Source organism: Embiotoca jacksoni, unplaced genomic scaffold, assembly GCF_022577435.1.
Source record: "Embiotoca jacksoni isolate LCO1_2020_lvr unplaced genomic scaffold, fEmbJac1.0.p SCAF_1, whole genome shotgun sequence".
In the NCBI taxonomy this organism is placed as follows: domain Eukaryota; kingdom Metazoa; phylum Chordata; class Actinopteri; family Embiotocidae; genus Embiotoca; species Embiotoca jacksoni.
This window is the reverse complement of record NW_027185229.1, coordinates 22,363,682-22,381,132: the sequence shown is the minus strand read 5'-3', so window position 1 is coordinate 22,381,132 and position 17,451 is coordinate 22,363,682. Positions and strand designations below refer to the sequence as shown.

The 17,451-nt window shown below is 39.4% G+C and overlaps 2 protein-coding genes across 2 annotated transcripts; one reads left to right on the top strand and one right to left on the bottom strand.

Annotated features, from left to right (window-relative positions):
* The first annotated feature begins 771 nt into the window (after positions 1-771).
* rtf2 (replication termination factor 2) lies at positions 772-17,192 on the top strand. The gene is made up of 9 exons (XM_069147787.1): positions 772-913; positions 1,106-1,200; positions 1,380-1,473; positions 2,027-2,166; positions 2,503-2,581; positions 13,515-13,625; positions 13,857-13,911; positions 15,689-15,763; positions 16,281-17,192. Exons 1-9 carry the CDS (start codon positions 845-847, stop codon positions 16,475-16,477), a joined length of 915 nt encoding a protein of 304 aa, XP_069003888.1. The 5' UTR covers positions 772-844; the 3' UTR covers positions 16,478-17,192.
* Positions 3,649-11,457, bottom strand: gcnt7 (glucosaminyl (N-acetyl) transferase family member 7). The gene is made up of 5 exons (XM_069147772.1): positions 10,628-11,457; positions 7,611-7,866; positions 6,512-7,253; positions 5,343-5,438; positions 3,649-5,021 (listed from the first exon to the last, which is right to left on the bottom strand). The coding sequence occupies exons 2-5, from the start codon at positions 7,815-7,817 to the stop codon at positions 4,762-4,764; spliced, it is 1,305 nt and encodes a 434-aa protein (XP_069003873.1). The 5' UTR covers positions 7,818-7,866; positions 10,628-11,457; the 3' UTR covers positions 3,649-4,761.
* Positions 17,193-17,451: the final 259 nt, after the last annotated feature.

The following is a 17,451-nucleotide window of genomic DNA, read 5'->3' as shown; positions in this document are numbered from 1 at the left end:
TTAGCACTCATTGAACCATCTTCCAAGGAAACTTTCATCTTTAGACCACTCTGACAACAGGCCTGAAAGCCAGACTAATGTCACTTACTAGTTCTGAGTTTAATGGCTGACTGAAAATGGATGGGCAGCAAAAGAGTGAAGTAATCTGTGTGAAGTTGTTTTACATGCATGACTGCAGTCGTGTGAAGCGCTATAGGTTTTGCTAAATTAGTTTTTGTTTTTGTTGCTGCAACTTTTCATTGAAAAATTTTTTTGCGATCATGATTATACTCCTTAGATTTGTTTTTGAAAGGGGGCTTGTGTTTATTGCATGATTTTGGAATACAATACCAAAATGTTTTCTTTTGCTCCTCTATTTAGTCTTTTTGCTTTATTCTCCACTTACTTTGCATTTATATGCCTGTCAGTTATGTAACTATATGTTTTTTTTTGTGTTTTTTTTACAGTAGTCCAAAAGTAAGAAAAAAAAAACTAAAAACAAAAATGTAAATAATTATTAGTTCTTTAGCAAGGAAGCTGTCTTGCCCATCTTTTCACATCCTTTTTTAATCATTTTATCATAAAACTTTCTTTCCATTCCTTTGGCAGCTTGCTCAAGTGAGACAATGAAACTGATATTTGGGCTGATGCTTCCACGCTGCGGCCGAAGCTACAAAATACACATTTAAGCGTTTGATGTATTCTTTCGTTCAGCCACGAGAGGGCGACGTCAAATTCGTCCCACATCCCGCGAGCTTTGCAGATCTCTCGTTGTTTGTTCACAACCTGGGAACTTCCTGCCTGCGAGTAGCTTCGTCCGCGTAAACTACCTGTTTTATTTCAGCTCTATAAATCACCTTTCAAGATGGGATGTGATGGTGGGACTATTCCCAAAAGACACGAGTTGGTGAAGGGCCCCAAAAAAGTCGAGAAGGTGCGTTGCAGTTATTTTTTTTTCATGTTTAATTTTCAAATTCATCCGTGTCGTCGAAAGCTAGCGCTAACAAGGCTAAAAACAAGAGCATTGCTATCTTTTGACTTTATATGTCTTGAACATTTTTAAAAGAGAGATTGTGTTATTTATATACGTTTTACCCGTTGTTACCTGTCTTTCTTTATTGTCCAGGTTGATAAAAGTGCTGAACTGGCTGCGAAGTGGAAGTACTGCGCCTTGAGCCAAGAGAAACTCAGACGGCCCATCGTCGCCTGTGACCTGGGAAGGTAAGTCTTGTATTTAAAAGCCATTTAGTCCAAATCAGTTGTTCAAATACAACTGTAAAGACAGGATGGTTATATGGAGTGACAGAGTTCACACTAAAAGCCTGTTCAACTTTTTTTTTTTTTTTTTTTTTATAATAATCTAGTTCTATTCTGAAATTCTGGTTCATGTTGTGTTTCAGGCTGTTTAACAAAGATGCCGTCATTGAATACCTTCTGGATAAGACTGCTGAGAGACCTAACACTGAGGCTGTAGCACACATTCGAGGGATCAAGGTTTGTACTCACAGTTATTTTACCTATGTGGTCTTAAAACATTTCTTTTGTCAGATATAGAGCTATGTGGCACATTTATGCATGAAATACAATCCGAGTCCAAGTGCTCCAGGGCACATGCTCTTGCATATTTATTGTTGGTTTCCATCTGGAAATATATTTCCCTTTCCATCTGCTTCTTTGATGGAAAAAAAAAAGATTTGTCTCTTCCTCTTGTTTGCATTGTGGCTCCGGAAAGACCCTCCGTCAAGCAGGCTCTGGAAAGTCTCTTCTGTTTTCTCTCTTGTTTGCAAGTGATTCCTTTTTGTTTTACTTTCCGCATCTAATTGACGACTCCCCTGTGTCCTTATCATGTGACCTGCAACCAACTCGGTATTACCATACGAAAGCAGATGCAAAGGGAATGGGAGTGACTGTCAACTGCTGGGGGGAGCACTGCTGGACACCTCTCTTTGAGGGTGCATGTAGTTGCTCCTTCTTGCAAGAATAAATGTCCGATATGTTTGATTTTGAACCAAGCCTCCCGAGTAATTTTTCCAACATTCTTCTGCAGGATATAAAGGAGCTGAACTTGATTGATAACCCTGAGTGGGAGGGAGAGAGAAGAAATGCTAAAGGAGACCGATATGAGGACATCAACTGTGGCATGTTCATCTGCCCTGTTGTTGGCTTGGAGATGAATGGCAAGCACAGGTAAACAACATTATCTCAACCTAAGAATATACATAAGTAATAAAGAGGCTGCTGCTTCACTCGTGAAATATATAATCCCAAAAAGTTATCTGATTGTTTTAAAGATCAACTCTGTACATCAAATTTCCCGACATTAAAATTTCTCCACTATTTGTTGCAAAAACAGTGGCAGCACTCTGCAATTCTCACCACTAATATTTAATCTCATACTGTTTAGATCAGCCAGCAGTTACAGGTTTTCATTTCACAGGAAGTGGCCCTGCACATGAAAAAAGCTGAAAAGGGAAAACAAAAGCCTTTTTGTATTTTGTGTAACCCAAATGTTTCCTTTTTCAGGTTCTGTTACCTGCAGACCTGCGGCTGCGTCTTTTCTGATCGGGCCCTGAAGGAGGTCAAGACAGAAATCTGCCACAAGGTGACTAATATTTCATATTTCTTTTTAAATGGGTTGTTTCTTCTCGTTGGTTGTACACTATGAGCATTTTTTTTTTTTTTTTTAATAGACATAGAATCTTTCTTTTTATTAAACCGCTTTTCATCACAGACCGCTCAGTGTTTGACAGCGAGTCTGCTTGTTTGATTCGCATGTGGCAAACTCTTCACGGCTCAAGCTTTGTAAATAAGCAGCTTTGATATAAATGATAAAACAGTAGTGGTTTCACAATCTGTTTCTCAGATGGATGTGAATATGAGTTAAAAATTTGAGATGTGACATATTTTGTTCAATGCTGCACAGGAAATTTTGAAATATCAAATCTATGTAGAGTTTAATTAAATGGTTCCGCAATCCAGAAAGTTTGAGTAACTTGAAATAAAGGTATTTTAGAGATTTGTTATCAAAGTATAAACACAGACTTTAGATAACCCAAGGTGACCGTCTGATGGCTGTCATCTTTAGAGTCTTAAATTTGTTCTTGCAGTTTCTTATAGGCTTATAATACACACTAAAGGAAATTCAAAATTACAGCTGCAAAGCAAATTAGTTAATGAAAGAGCACTGTAAAATAAATGAATTAAAACATTTCTGAAACATGTACGTGGACTTTTAAAATCACAATAGAATCAGGATTAACAAAATATGTTTTGTTTGTTTGGTCCAGAAGGGAACTAATGCTAAAAGGACAAAGTGAATGTGGCTTGAACCAACTGAGCCACTGTAGTCTGCTAGAAATATCTTTGTAGTTCTGTAGAGAGCAAACAACCTACTCCAACATGTCCCTCTTCTAATGTTTGATTTTGGAGATATTAGAAAACTTGGTTGTATATGCACCCCTTTCAGTGCCCTTTATTTCTGGAAGTAGATGTATTTTGCACATTTTTGGCTCCACTGTTCCTCCCTTCAAGCCATTTCTGAAAGTGATCCAATTTGGGGAACATGATAGTAACACAGAAGCAGGCCTCCGACCCATTTTGGGGTCCCGATCTGTTTGTTTTTTTAGTGACTTTAAAATATGTGTTCATAATTTCCCATGCTTGGTCTATTTTAAGTGTTCAGTTAGAAAATGGTTGTTAGTCACTGTTTTTTCTGTTGAAGTGAAAGCATCTCAGGTCAGTTAAATGATGGCATGAAACTAGAAAGAAAAGTGGCTGTGCTTCTCGTGGGAAACTGAGTCGGTATGCAAGGATCTTTTTGTGGGTTAAGATTTTTTTTAATATTAAGATTTTTGAGGTTTATCAGACAACATACAATTTCTGGAGGCACTAACATTTTGGTTGACTTAACCTGGAGCCTGTCTTTCCTTCTCTCCATTTCTCTCTTTTTTTTTTTCTTTTTTTTTTTTTACTTCATTTCATGCATTTAATAACCCTTTATAGTTAAATCTGGTTTGTAGTTCAAATTCTACAAATGCCGTACCCAATCACTTGTGTTTTTATTGCTAATAGTGGTCTGAATACACCCTAAAGCAGTGTGTTTTACATTTATTATTTGTGTTGAGGTATGAAAGTTAGCCCTGGACCTTATTATTTTTGACGTGATTTGAGTCAAACCAGACTATTTTCAAACCTAAAGCAAGAAAAACCTTAGTTGACCTTGATTTACTAATTAATCCCACAATTTAACTGAATGTAAACAGTCTAGTTATAGGAATGAAGACACTTTAAAAAAAAAAAAAAAATCACAGTCTATGCAAAAATGTAAAGCTTCGTCATAAATTGCACACACTAATGTGAAAATTATAGGATGAAATGTTATGTCTTATAAAGAGGGAAAAAGGAGGGTTTTATTCTCATGATATATTTGTTTACACTTGCTTTCCACTAAATCATTAAATTCGAAAAACAGACAATAGTTTAATCAAATGCCTTTTTTAAACTGGACAACACACTGAGCAATATTTGATTTTTAGAGATATATAATTCTTAGTTTAGTCAATACTTTGTGTAAAATGGTTGTCTTAAATGGAAATGATAGCCCACTGGCATATACTCTGTCTCATGATTATCATAAATAACAGCCATCATAAATAGATAAACATATATGAACAGTAGTCACACCACAGAGTATGGAAGTGCACAGTGCAATCATTTTGCCATCCTCAGTCCAGTGAGTGCAAACAATCTGGACTGCATGGATCCCGACTTCAATTTATGATATCAACAGCGATTCAATGCTCCAGCAGAGCTGTTGAAGTAGCTGCTGCTGCTGCTTGAGTTGCTCCGTGTGGCCAGCAGCCATGACGGTTCGATGGGAACAGTTGCCTGGTTCAGCACTTTGTTCCTGTGCCACTGCTCCAGACAGTCCAGTGCCTCCGGAAAGGTGTTACTCTCAAACTTATTGGCAAACATGCTGTTCCTGTTGATGATCCATGGCAGGTCATCTACTCCATAGATACAGATGTCTCGTACGTACCGCCCTGGAAAATGACAATAGAAAATGTGGACATGGACAGCAATACTTTCCATAATCTTCTCAACTAATTATATTAGAAATCTGACGTCAGTTGCAACAACAAGCACTTAAGGTGGATGTAGATTGTTGGGGCACAACTGCCTCAATACATTACATTGCAGCCTGCTTTGTGGCTGCCAGCTGAAGCGGTCGCACTCAATACGGCACCGATTGAAAAAAAAATTGTTGTTCCCATTTGGATTCCAATTAGTCCCAAAATAATTGGAAATTAGGGTTGAAAAATGTTGGACTTTCCCTTTCATTGACATACTCCACTGCACTTTACCTTTGCAACCATTGTGTGTCCTTCCCTCATGGTCCCTCCACTTGATTGCTCGGATATCTCCCGCCCAACCTCCGTCAATGTGGCTTCCTGGAGCGTCTTCAAACATGTAACCAGACAAAGTGAATCATTATTGTGACCTCACTGAACTGTAAACATTTAATTTGCCCTTTTTGGCACCGTCTCAACTGCTACTTTGGAGGCAGTTCTGGACGCTTTCGCATAGAGAGGCTTTGGGAAGAGGTTGTGTTTCTAATCTTCATCAGAAGTGGGGGAATTTATCAGAAGTGCATTTACTAAAACAGTCCAACTAAGTTTTTGAAATGTGGTGTCTTCTTGGCCATATTGTGCTGTACCAAACTGTAAGAGGCTCATTGTGGCCAGAAAGCAGAAAGAGCCCCTACACTTTAGAGACACAGTCGTAGTTATATTTGGTGTTTTTCTGCCACCTGCTGAAGGGAACACCAACAAGCACTTTGCACAAACAAATATGGACAAGCCACACAACGTTGGGATTTATATTTTAACTGCTGCATGAATAGTTAAATTCCCCACTTCCAATTAGGAGCGGCAACAGCCACTTCCCCACGTTTTTCTAAAGGAAACATCTGAACGGTGCTGGTATTTATTTGATGGTAACATTTTCTGAATACAAATGCAGACAAGACACACACACAAAAAAAAAATCCCTTAAGTTTATCTATATATGATAAACATTTGTACAAGTGGTGCACTTGCCCATATTTTCAGTTGTAATCCTGACTAGATGAGAGAGGTTCAAGGAATTAGAAGAAATTAATAAATTGTTAAAAAAAAAAAAAGATCAATGTAAGTGAACAAAAAGAACAAGCTGTTAGTTCAACACACACGGATTGTGCTATTTGAAAGGGAATTTATCATCATTATTATTATTTTTTTTTTTGCTTTAGAACACATTGACCATGCAAACTTAACATCCTGAGCTGTGCCATAAGAGCAGTCAGTGAGTTGGTGTAAAAGGTGTAAGGTTCAAACATGGTGTTAATCTTGAATCTTGTTGCATTGATTTGACTAGTGAATAATCAGTAGTTCTGTACTAGGGTTTGTCCTGCAAAACTTTAAAAAACATGTTATGGCAGCAGTAAAAGGAAGCCGTTATGTGTCTGTTTACCGGTAGAAAACAGGCGGTTTACCTTTGATGTGGTTGAGTGTCACCCAGTAGTGCTCGTCTGGGCTGAATGTGTCTTTGGACCACTCCAAGAGGTCGTGGGCTATTGGGCTTTTCAGAACAAAGTCTACAAAAGCCCTTGTAAGAGCATAGTAGGCTGTTCCAAAATAAACTTTCAGATTGTGTGGAGCAGGACCTTTCTTCAGTCCCAAACCTTTTTGAGCTACATGTGACCCCACGATCTCCCTGTACTGGAGTTGTGTCCTGTGGCTCATAGACACTGGCTGTTTGACCCCAGGTGTCATGTTTCTGTCCCTCCACTCTTTGCTCTGCATGTACTGCACCAGCTGCAGGTTGCTCATGACGGGGAAATCCTGTCCACACAGATTCACCACCTTCCTCCAGCCGATCTTGGACTTTGCCAGATCTTTCATGCAGTTCAGATCTGCTTGCAGGCGAGAAAACCCAGCGTAGGCCACAGTCTCGCTGCGGCTGGAGAGGAAGGTATTTTGGAAGCAGCTGACGAGCTTCCGTACAGCCGCCTGGTAGTCCCTTGGAGCCTTGGCATCCACATGAATGCAGTAGACGTTTTGTGGCATGTAAATGGCCCGCAACAGGCGCACAAAAAGCTCCAGCTCTTTGTGAACAGTCACAATGAACGCTAAAGGGGACTCCTCCTCCTCACGACTTAGAGGTCTTGTGATAAAGTGTAGGTCTCTGGTCAAATTGGAACACTGCAGACGGCTATTTAGAATATAGCTTTCCACCTGTAGACAGAAAAAAAGATACATTAACACTACCACTGTTATAAAACATAGTTCTCCTTGTGACATTTTTTATTTCGTAGAATATGTCCACACATTTGTGGGCAATGTAAGCTGATCTGGTAAATTACTTGTTCGACTTATTTGGCTTATTTGACACATTTTTAATGTGTTTCCAGCACTGAACTGTTTTTAAATGATCCCCAGTCTTTAAACATACTGAACAATAATATATTACAGTATTCCACAGTCGTATATTACCACTGCTGCAAAATTGTTGATGTTTTTAATAGGGCAAATTAATAAGAAAAGCAATCCTACTTAATAGCATACAAAAAAAACAAAACAAAAAAAACATACCTTGCAGTCAGAGGGGATCCATTCTGCTCCTTTTTCTGTGTCGGCCAGAAAAGCTTTACATTCGTTGGAGAAGGATCTGCAGCTTGGAGGCTGTGGGGGCTTTAGTTCAGTTGGCATCCTAGTCCTCAAATATATGAATGAACAGATAATAATACTTATCCCCATGCAGAACACGAAGCTGCATTTTGTCCCTTCAAGCTGGCGCATAATAGCCCTGCCTCTGTGAACTCCGCCAGCACCACCACAGATGAAACTCCTGCAATAGAGACATCCAGTTTGGTTATTTCCAGAAGGGTCCTGGATCCCCAGAGGAATATTAAATCAGGTTAAATAAGTGGGTTAGGTCTAATTGTTGAAGACAGTTTTTCCAAATCTAGTAGCAAATCTGGTCTAGTAATAACTGTGATCTGAAAAGTTTCACATTAACCGGCTCTGGTTCCAATTTTGCAAATTGTTGTGTTGCTGTGGTATTCCAGATCATAACAGGTCTCTGTGTTGTCCATTTTCATAATAATGCAGAGTAATACATTTCAACAGTAGAGAACTGTTCTGCCTTTATTTTACATCCCAACAAAACAAAACAAAAACAAAACAAAACCAATGAATGGAAACTGCCGCTTTTGATCAAATACAGAAACAAAGTACAAAGATAGTTGACAAAGCATAAAGTACTTAAACCCTTTAAATGCCTTTTTTTTTTTTTTAAGTTACCGTATTTTTCGGACTATAAGGCGCACCGGATTATAAGGCGCGCTGTGAATTAACGTGTCCATGTTCACACATAAGACGCACCGGATTATAAGGCGCATTAAGCAAAACAACACAGTCCGGTAAATCAAACTTTATTCAACTCGGTTGTAACAACACTTCCGTACCATTGATTCATTGATGTTGAATTCTTTGGCGGCTGCTCTATTCCCATGTTCTGCTGCGTAGCTAATTGCTTGGAGTTTGAAACCCGCTTCGTAAGCATGCCTCTGAACAGGTGCCATTTTTGGAGTCCTTTTACGTACACACAAATGTACTGTAATATAACGTTGAAGCACAGTAAGTATTACGTATAAAAAGTGGAGGGGGGAAGCGTACTAAATACTGTTCTCTGATTGGTTTATTGTGGCTAACGCGTACTCCGGGCGCGGGCTGCCTTACGTGAATGCACTTTTAGTTTAGACATTTACATTCCTGTTACGGGGCCGATCAGGTGGTGACACAGCGTACCGTAATGCTCCGAATATCCATTGAGCGGAGCGGCTTCGTTGCTTACCAAAGTCGTACTTACACATTTCGACAGATTTTTTGAGCGCATTGTACCACATAAAATCGATCAATAAGCACAACAAGTAACCATACATAAGGCGCGCTGGATTATAAGGCGCACTGTTCAATTTTTGAGAAAATTGAAGGATTTTTAAGTGCGCCTTATAGTCCAAAAAATACGGTACTTTCTTTCCTGGAAAGGAAATAATAAACTAGCTGATTAATCAGTTGTCGGTTTAGTTGGGTATTAAGTTGAAACACCGAAAAGTTGCTGATTATACTTTGCTTAGGTCTAGGCTTTTTGCTCTCTCTGATATATGAAATGAACTAAAACATTTTGCTGACCAAAGAAAATATTTTGAGATCAAAGTGTGGATTTATGTAGATGCCATGCTTTTTAATTTCATAGATTATTTTCATCCCAAAGTTACTTCAAAAGGAACAGATAAACCATTTAAAAGTGAACAAAAATTGTCAGCAATTATGAAAGTAGTTGTGGCCTTTGTTGAGGCTCATTGAAAGAGCCAAAATCAGATCGACTAAAAACTCTCAATTCTCCAGGAGCGACATAGCAAATAGCTTTAAGTGAACAAACAATGTTTTGTGAGAGACATGAATACGCAAAACATGTCAGATTGGAATAGTTGAGAGAAGGACAGTACCTCGGTAATAAGTCTAATTCCCTGCAGAGGGTGTTATCAGTTGGTTCTTCTCAAACACTGTTGTTGTTGTTGATTGGAACACATTTTGCCTGATAATAATAAGAAACCTTACAAGCTGTGCAGTAAAATTGGCTAAAGAGGCATTTGTCTGTATTAATGAGCATACCACTTTGGAAAGAGAACATTATATTGCGTACTTTTGATGCTGAAATCCTTACAGAAATAGCACATGTACATTTTGATTTCACTATTTTCTTCGTAAAAGGTATTCTCACAAAATTGGTTCTCACAATTTCCACTCGTTACGCAACTCATTACTCAAGTTGTCACAATTCTACTCAATGCGTTATTTTGTGTTGCTTTATCCATATTTGATGCTATATAAGGGTAGCACTCATTTAGCACTTGAGAGCCAGCTTGTTTTTTTTGTTTGTTTGTTTTTTATCAAACACACTGATATTGTGCTGCAATTGTAGTTGATTAAAAATCAAATGTAATGCGGGACATAACAACAGCTCACCAGTATGTTTCTACCAGTGCCGGTGAACTCACGGACCTGTGTGAATGCTTATTTATTCAGCAAACTAGACTTTGTACCCCAGTGTCCTCTAGAGAGCAGAGAGGCTTTGGACTTCTCTGCAGACCAGTCGTCATATCACATTAGCGGAACATCTTCACTTGAATCCCCCTGCAGTTAAAGCCCTGTTGATAACAGCACCAAAGATACAGATATCCACAGGGATGGAGGGCCTAACATGGAAATATCTACGTTTCTAATCTTGTCCAGATGCACCCTCCCCAACTACCCTGTCCCTCTCTGACACTGGTAGAGGGACATTTACTATCATGCATATGAAATAGCTTGCTGCTTGTTTGCTCTCGGTCTTCGTAGATAGGGACTTTAGGCCCGTTGCGTTAGGTAATTATCATTTCGCATTCCTAACATTCATTTTAGGATTATTTTTTTTTATCATGTTTACACTGTCTGGATTAAACATCTAAAGCTTCTATCGATGCAACGCAAATAAATACAAACAAACATGTTGACACAGTCTGTATACACAGAATGTCAAAGATAGAGCAAGGTTAGTCATTTACCTTCCGGGCAGATCGGTCTCTGGTCCTTGTGGTGAAGAAGTAAAGCTTTATACATCAGCGCCTGTTTGGATCTCTGTTATCTAAACAGCTACTCCCAGCTGTGTTACTATAATCCATCCAGAGTCCTGCGGTGAACAGAGGTCATTTCCACTGGCTCCATCCGCAGCAGCAGTCTGCTATATTTTTGAGCTAAATTTGATTGTCAGGATTGTTTTATTGCGTGCCTGGCAGGGAGGCTGCGTTCCCCGTGCTCGAGACCTTGTCGGAGGGAGACGAGAGTGTTTTGCAAATGCGTGCGTTTCTCTGGTTGTGTTCCCCGAGACGAGGCTCGTCCCTGCCTGGTTACCAGCAGTAACACCCAATCGCACACCTGACACACACAAACACTCACACATCACACACACCCACCCACGTTCTCTTTAGGTTTTCCACTCTCCTCCTCCATACAGCTTCCTACTCACCAGCGCGGTGCATCTTTCTTTTTTTTGTCCTCTTGCTTTCCATTATTTATTTATTTTCCTAAAACGACCTCACATTAGGTTCCTTTCTTCGTTTTTCCTTTCAGATATGTTAAATTCCATTTGGTCTACCCAGTTCGAGGTGTATACATTGAATTATCCAGCGAGCATTGTCTCTCCCGTCTCGTTCACCTTCTTCTTGCCTTTTTAGTAGCTGGTTTAGTGCTAAAACGAGATCCGTCCACTGACTTGATGAGTAGCGCTCAGCTCTCCGGTGGCCTGTGTCATTTTGCGGTAATAGCAACAGCAGAGTGACTGACTTCAGAGCAGCAGTTTGTTTGCTGCTTGGTCAGCTTCTGAGATTATCCCTCTTGTGTTGAACAGAGCACATGGCCGGAGTTCACACCCACTGAGCCCGCATAACCGACACACAATAGATCCCCTGCTGGTTACTCAGAGGTTGAACATTTGTGTTTGTAAATGGGTGTGTTTTCCCCTTTTTTTTTTTTTTTTTCTTTTTTTTTTTAGAAAGCAGTCACGCTGCTTATGTTAATGTTTCGAGGTTCAAACTTTTGGAAATAGTGAGAGAATCCCGAGCGTTAGCATCATTATGTCACTGTGTGTGTGTGTGTGTGTGTGTGTGTGTGTGTGTGTGACTGAGTTTGCCTCTTTCCCTCTGCTTCACAGAGTTTAGTTTGGTTTTCCTCTGAGTAAACAGAATTCAGCCTTCACGCAAATAAAGAGAGCAGGGATGTGATGCGGCATAGAGAGGATTTGGATGTTTTTCATAATTGTGTTTATAAGCATTGATCTCAATGTACATTTGCATGTTTTCCCCAGAAAAAACATATGCAGTTGCGTATGAGAATAGCTCGGCTTATTTTACTATTTGCCTTTTTAGCCTTCTGAATCCCAGCCACAGAGGTACCTCAGAAACATGTTGGTTTTTTTTAGACTTCCATCAAGCAGGGTAAACAAACCATTGCTTTGCAAGACAAAGCATGACTGCATCTTTTTACCTGTCACACACCTGAACTTTGTGAAAGGTTAGGTAGTTACTTTATTAATCCCAGAGGGGAAATATTTTCGCTACAGAAGCAATAAGATAATAATAGAACAATAGAAAAGCAATAAAATAGCAGTAAAATAGCAGTAAAAATATAAAATGCACAGTATATACAGTATATATCTATATATATTATATACAAATAATATATTATTATTATTATTATATAAAGCAACATTTATTTAACCTTTTCAGAGAAAAGCAACTTTAAACTGACTTAACACCAAAACATATATTTGTGAAATTTGTGTTTCCAAGTAGCGGACAGGAAAAAGCCTTTGAACACTTTAAAGGCACCATGTTGTATACAGTCAGGTTTCTATTTCTGTTTGCAGAGAAATGCACACAGTCTATATTCTGCAGCCGTTCCAGTTGGACACCCGTAAGTTTGTGACGTCGCAAACTGACGCTAGTGATGTGTCCGCCCTCGGCACCGCCTGTTGCTCAACCTTTTACAAAGAAGAAAACTTGAGTTATTTCATTAAGGAGACAGGAAGGTACGAGACTGAAGAACATCTGTGGTTTGGCTGGACACGTGTCGGTCAGAAGAGAGGATAACTGATATCAGTGCGCCTTAAAGACACAGACACAAAACTGCCTGTTCTTAGTAGAGGTGATTTTTGGTACTTACAACCACAAAAGTATCCTTTTTTTTTTTAATTATTTTTATTTTTTTTATAGATGTCAAGACTGCAAAGAAACCACCATAAATGTTTAAAATATGCAATCTTTAAATGTCCTTTCCTGGCGCATACTCTAATGACTTTTAATATGTACTTTAGAAGAATTAACCACCGGACGACTTAAAAAAGAAAACCCTCACTTTTGAGCTCTGCGGAAGGTTTAAACCAACTTCACTCACTCGACGCAATTTAAGACATTGATGGGTTCTGGTGCAGTTACCTCATAAATGATTTGACACTAAAATATAACACTAAATATGTGCACGGCTCGGGCAACTGTTGAAATTAGCACGGTAATATTTTACAGTATCGGTCTACATTATTATATAACGGATCAATATGTACCCAAAATTAAACGGCTTCATTAAAATCAGCTTTGTTCCACTGTTGTGCAGAATTTAAGACAAAATTGTAAATACATATACACACATGAGAAAGTTTAAGGTCTTTAATATTATGATTCAATTTTGATAACGTTCATTGATTTGGATAACACAATACACGGAGCACATAAGTACCGATGCTATAATGCACATTAATCAGTCGTTTAGCAGCAACAAGAGTTGATAAATTGAAGTTTTAAAGTCGTATGCTGGAGTGTGAACTGCCTTTATTGTTGATGGGAAGTTTTTTTCTTGTGTTAGTCACAGTCAGTAACTCTGTATTGTTGTGTTTTTCAGTGTGGGGATCCGTTTAAAGAAGAGGACATTGTTGTGCTCAACGGCACCAAGGAGGAGGCGGAGAAGCTGAAAGAGAGGATGGAGGAGAGGCGGGCCACAGCCAAAACAAAGGTGGGCTTTAATTTTGAAGTAGCATCAGATGACTAAATGGTTGAGTTGGTTATAAATAGAAATCATAAAAGTATTATATCGGACTCTTGAGAATAATTTGTTATCCGTTAGCTTTTGATTGGTATTTGTCTTGACTGTAAGAAAAAAGAAAGAAGGTAAACCCAATCAAATTCTATTTTGAGTATCATTGGTTTTGTTTTTGTAATCAGTACATGTCCTCTCCCTTTATAGAAATCGAAGAAGAGAAAAGCAACTGAAACTGCGTCCGCACCATCAGAACCCAAAGGTGAGCGTAAAGCCCGAGGGAGGCATCACATTTTTTATAAAGACAAACGTGTTCAGCATTTCCATAAACAAAACCAAGCAGCTGAAAAAGCACCACAAATGTGCTTCTTCATTTGGATAATGTTTTGAATGCGCTGCTGGGGAAGAGGTGGGTTGTTCAAGTCTTTAACTCGCAGGAAACCTCAGTAAACACTGAGAAGTTGTCGATATGCTGAATATAGCTCTAATTAGACACCGAGATCCTGAGACATCACATCTCATGATCAATTAAGTTTAGTTAAAACAACAGTCGCTCACTAAATAAATATAATGGTAAATATGCAGCATTTACTTTGTGTGGTAGCTCGTACTCACTCGTCTTTTCCCTGAAGCTTTTCTTTCATAAAAGTGTTTTCATTGTTTTATTTTCATGGAGGCGCTCTTTTCAGATTCGCAGTACTTTATTGTTTATTTTTAGGGGAAATTATTAAGATAGTATTATGCACCTACAGAGGCAGGTGCATAAATCACACGGAGTCACACGGGGACACGCAGCAGTGCACAAACATGCAAAGTGTTCCCAAAAAATAAAAAAATAAATCCCCCATTACAATAGCAGCCCGCCGAGGTGCGAGCACACCCGGCTCTCAAACTGAACGAAAGATGCCACTTTGATTGGTTTTATTTTAACGTCACATCCAAAACATCTGTTCTGTTGCCCCGAGTTCAAGAATCCGAAATCACAGACCTTCGGTGTTACAGACCTTCGGTGTTACAGAGCTTCGGTGTTACAGAGCTTCGGTGTGGTTTCCTGGGCGCGGGGGCTTTCACCTCACGTGTGAGCAGGATGTCGGCTTAGGAACAACCGGATGCTTATCCGTTTTACTCCAAATCAAAACGTAAAAACGCTTCGATGAAACCGCAAAAGTGTGTTGTTTTTTTTTTTTTTCCCCCTTCCTGCTTATATAAAACTTGTTTTAAATTATAAAAGTCGATTGTTTCGTTTTTGTTTTACTGTCGAGGTTAAAACAATGGAGAACGGACCGGTATTGTTTCAAGGCCTCAATCGCTCCCCGTCGGTATACGCGCTCCGCATGCAGTGGATATATTAGTGGAGGTTGTTTCAGATTCGGGATTCCAAACGATTTCAGAGGGAGATTTCCAGGAACTCTCGCTGAAACTCAAAACGTGACTTCAGAGCAAAACAAAACGTTGAGGCGCACTTTTGTCGTCAGCTGTTTGCACTTGCGAGCGCTGTGTTTTGCATCGAAAAAAAACAAAGCAGAAGGCAAATGCGGATGAAGTCACGGCTTTAGAAGGCAGAATCAGCTAAAGGTTATCTTTTTTTTTTTTTTTGCGGCGCGAGCTGGAGCCGAGTCGGAAATAAAGACTCATTGTTCGTCTTAGATCAGGCGACCGCAAGCTACTGCTACAAAGCTGATGTTATTTGCACACGCGCGGAGGTGACGGTGAAACCTGTGATCATTTAGAAATGCAGTCATTTTTAAACGTCCTCCGGTACTTCCGCTGCCGTTGAGAAGCCAGTCCATATTAATATTGCTCTGCTCTGGGGAATTTACAAAGTTTGCTGGTGCTTTCTGGTCAGCTTGCTCTCATTGACTATTACAGGTTCCCCAACGCTGTTCCTTTGACACTGCAGAATTTCAGTTTAAAAAAAAAAATCAGGGAGACGCGGAGCCTCTCACCGCTGACAGTCGGCGGGAAGGCAGCTTACGGCCCGGACGGTTCACCAGTAACGCTGAACAATATCCTCTTGTCTGATTCTGATTCCTCCACAGAAGAAACGCCGTCTCCACCAGCGGATGTAGAAGAAGGGAGCTCACTACAGAACGGTGGTGAAGGCAGCCAGTCGGGTGGGTAAACCACACTCGGCTCTCATAAATACTGACAATCTCTGGACAAAACATCTCACGGCTTGAAAACGGCACGCAGTCGTTGTGGATGAGAACTGTTTCAAATGTGCTGGTAGTTAATGTAATTGACCGGGCATCACAGTACGTCTTCATAAAGCCCTAAACTCCACAGAGTATTTACTTCTTTTTTTTTTTTTTTTTTTTAAATCAAACACAATATCCAAGCAAACCTTTTATAAGATATGTAGTTTTGAAAAAGTTTGCTGCATTGAGTATAAATTTGAACGCATTCAGCCCGATCAATTTAACAGTCATATATCTTCAGTAAGTCAATACTAAAATAAATCCAGTTACAATTCCTATTTAATGTACAGTTAGAATAACATATAATGAGGCAATAACAAAGTCTTATCTTCCTTCTTTTACTAATTCTTTTCTTTTCTTTTATGTTTTTTTTTTTTTTGTCCTTCCTCATTCTCATCTTCATCTTTTCTTTTGTCCTTCTACCCCCCTCCAGCCGTATCCGGACCCTCTGGATCTTCCAGCTCATCCAAAGACACCAAGCCGTCGACAACCTCCGCCAACAAGAGGACCATCCAGCAGATGAAGGAGAAGTCGGAGGCTTTTAAATCCCTGTTCACGACCCACAGCTCCGCCAAGCGCACAAAAGCGCAGACATCCAACTGGGTCACCCACACCCCGTATCACTTCTAGCAAAGCAGAACAAACACGACCCTTTTTTTTTTTTTTTAGATTGCTCTATTAAAGACCCAGTAGTGATAAACCCAGTTCTGCAAAGCACACAAACGTATTCCCCACATGACATCTAATAATGTCACCACTGCATGAACTGATTCCCAACGTGTCTCCTCAGGCCTCAGTGTTTATATGTTGTGAACATTTTGTTAACAGTTCCCCGAGCTCTTCAGACTCTGTTTTGTAACCTAATTTCTCCCTCATGTATTCTCCACTATGTGTTCTCTGGGCGCTTTGAGAATTGAGGCCAGGGTGACTTCATTGTCTCCGTCACTCTGCTGTCTCCTAGTGGACAAAGTGCAGCTTTTTTTAAGGTGATTCAACATGGCTGAAACCATCGCAAAAGCGACTTCACTCTGAAGTTAGGGTGAGGAAGGGCACAGGTTCTGTTTTTGAGCAGCGGGTCCTACCGGGTTTTACCTGTCCTGTATACAAATGAACACACAAAGTATGTCATTGGTTTTTCTTTCTTTAAAAGATCTACAAGTATCCTCTGGCATTTATTTCCTTTTAATAGAATATTTAAGAGGTTTAAAAAAAAAAAAAAAAGTATTTGTTCATTTTTGTTCTTTGTATTGTATTTTCTTTGATAAGTGAGTTAAAAACTTGGTTGAACAACATAAAGTGTCTGCTGTATTTATTGGAGCTTCAAATAAACTCAAGTGCACACAATGAAAGACAAACATAAGCAGCTTTAATTTAACAGGTTGATGGGAAATATACTTTTAGTCCATTGCTTTAATGCAATTTTGATCATCATAAACTTTTTTTTTTCTTTCTTTCTTTTTAGCTTTAGCAGGTTTAGTAACACACTACGTTGACAATAGCTCCAGCACCGAATGGTGCGAAAGCCCTGCCGTTCTTCAAGGTATTCTTCTTCCCTATTATTCTCGTTCATTAACGACCTACATCATAAAAAAAAAAAAAAAAAA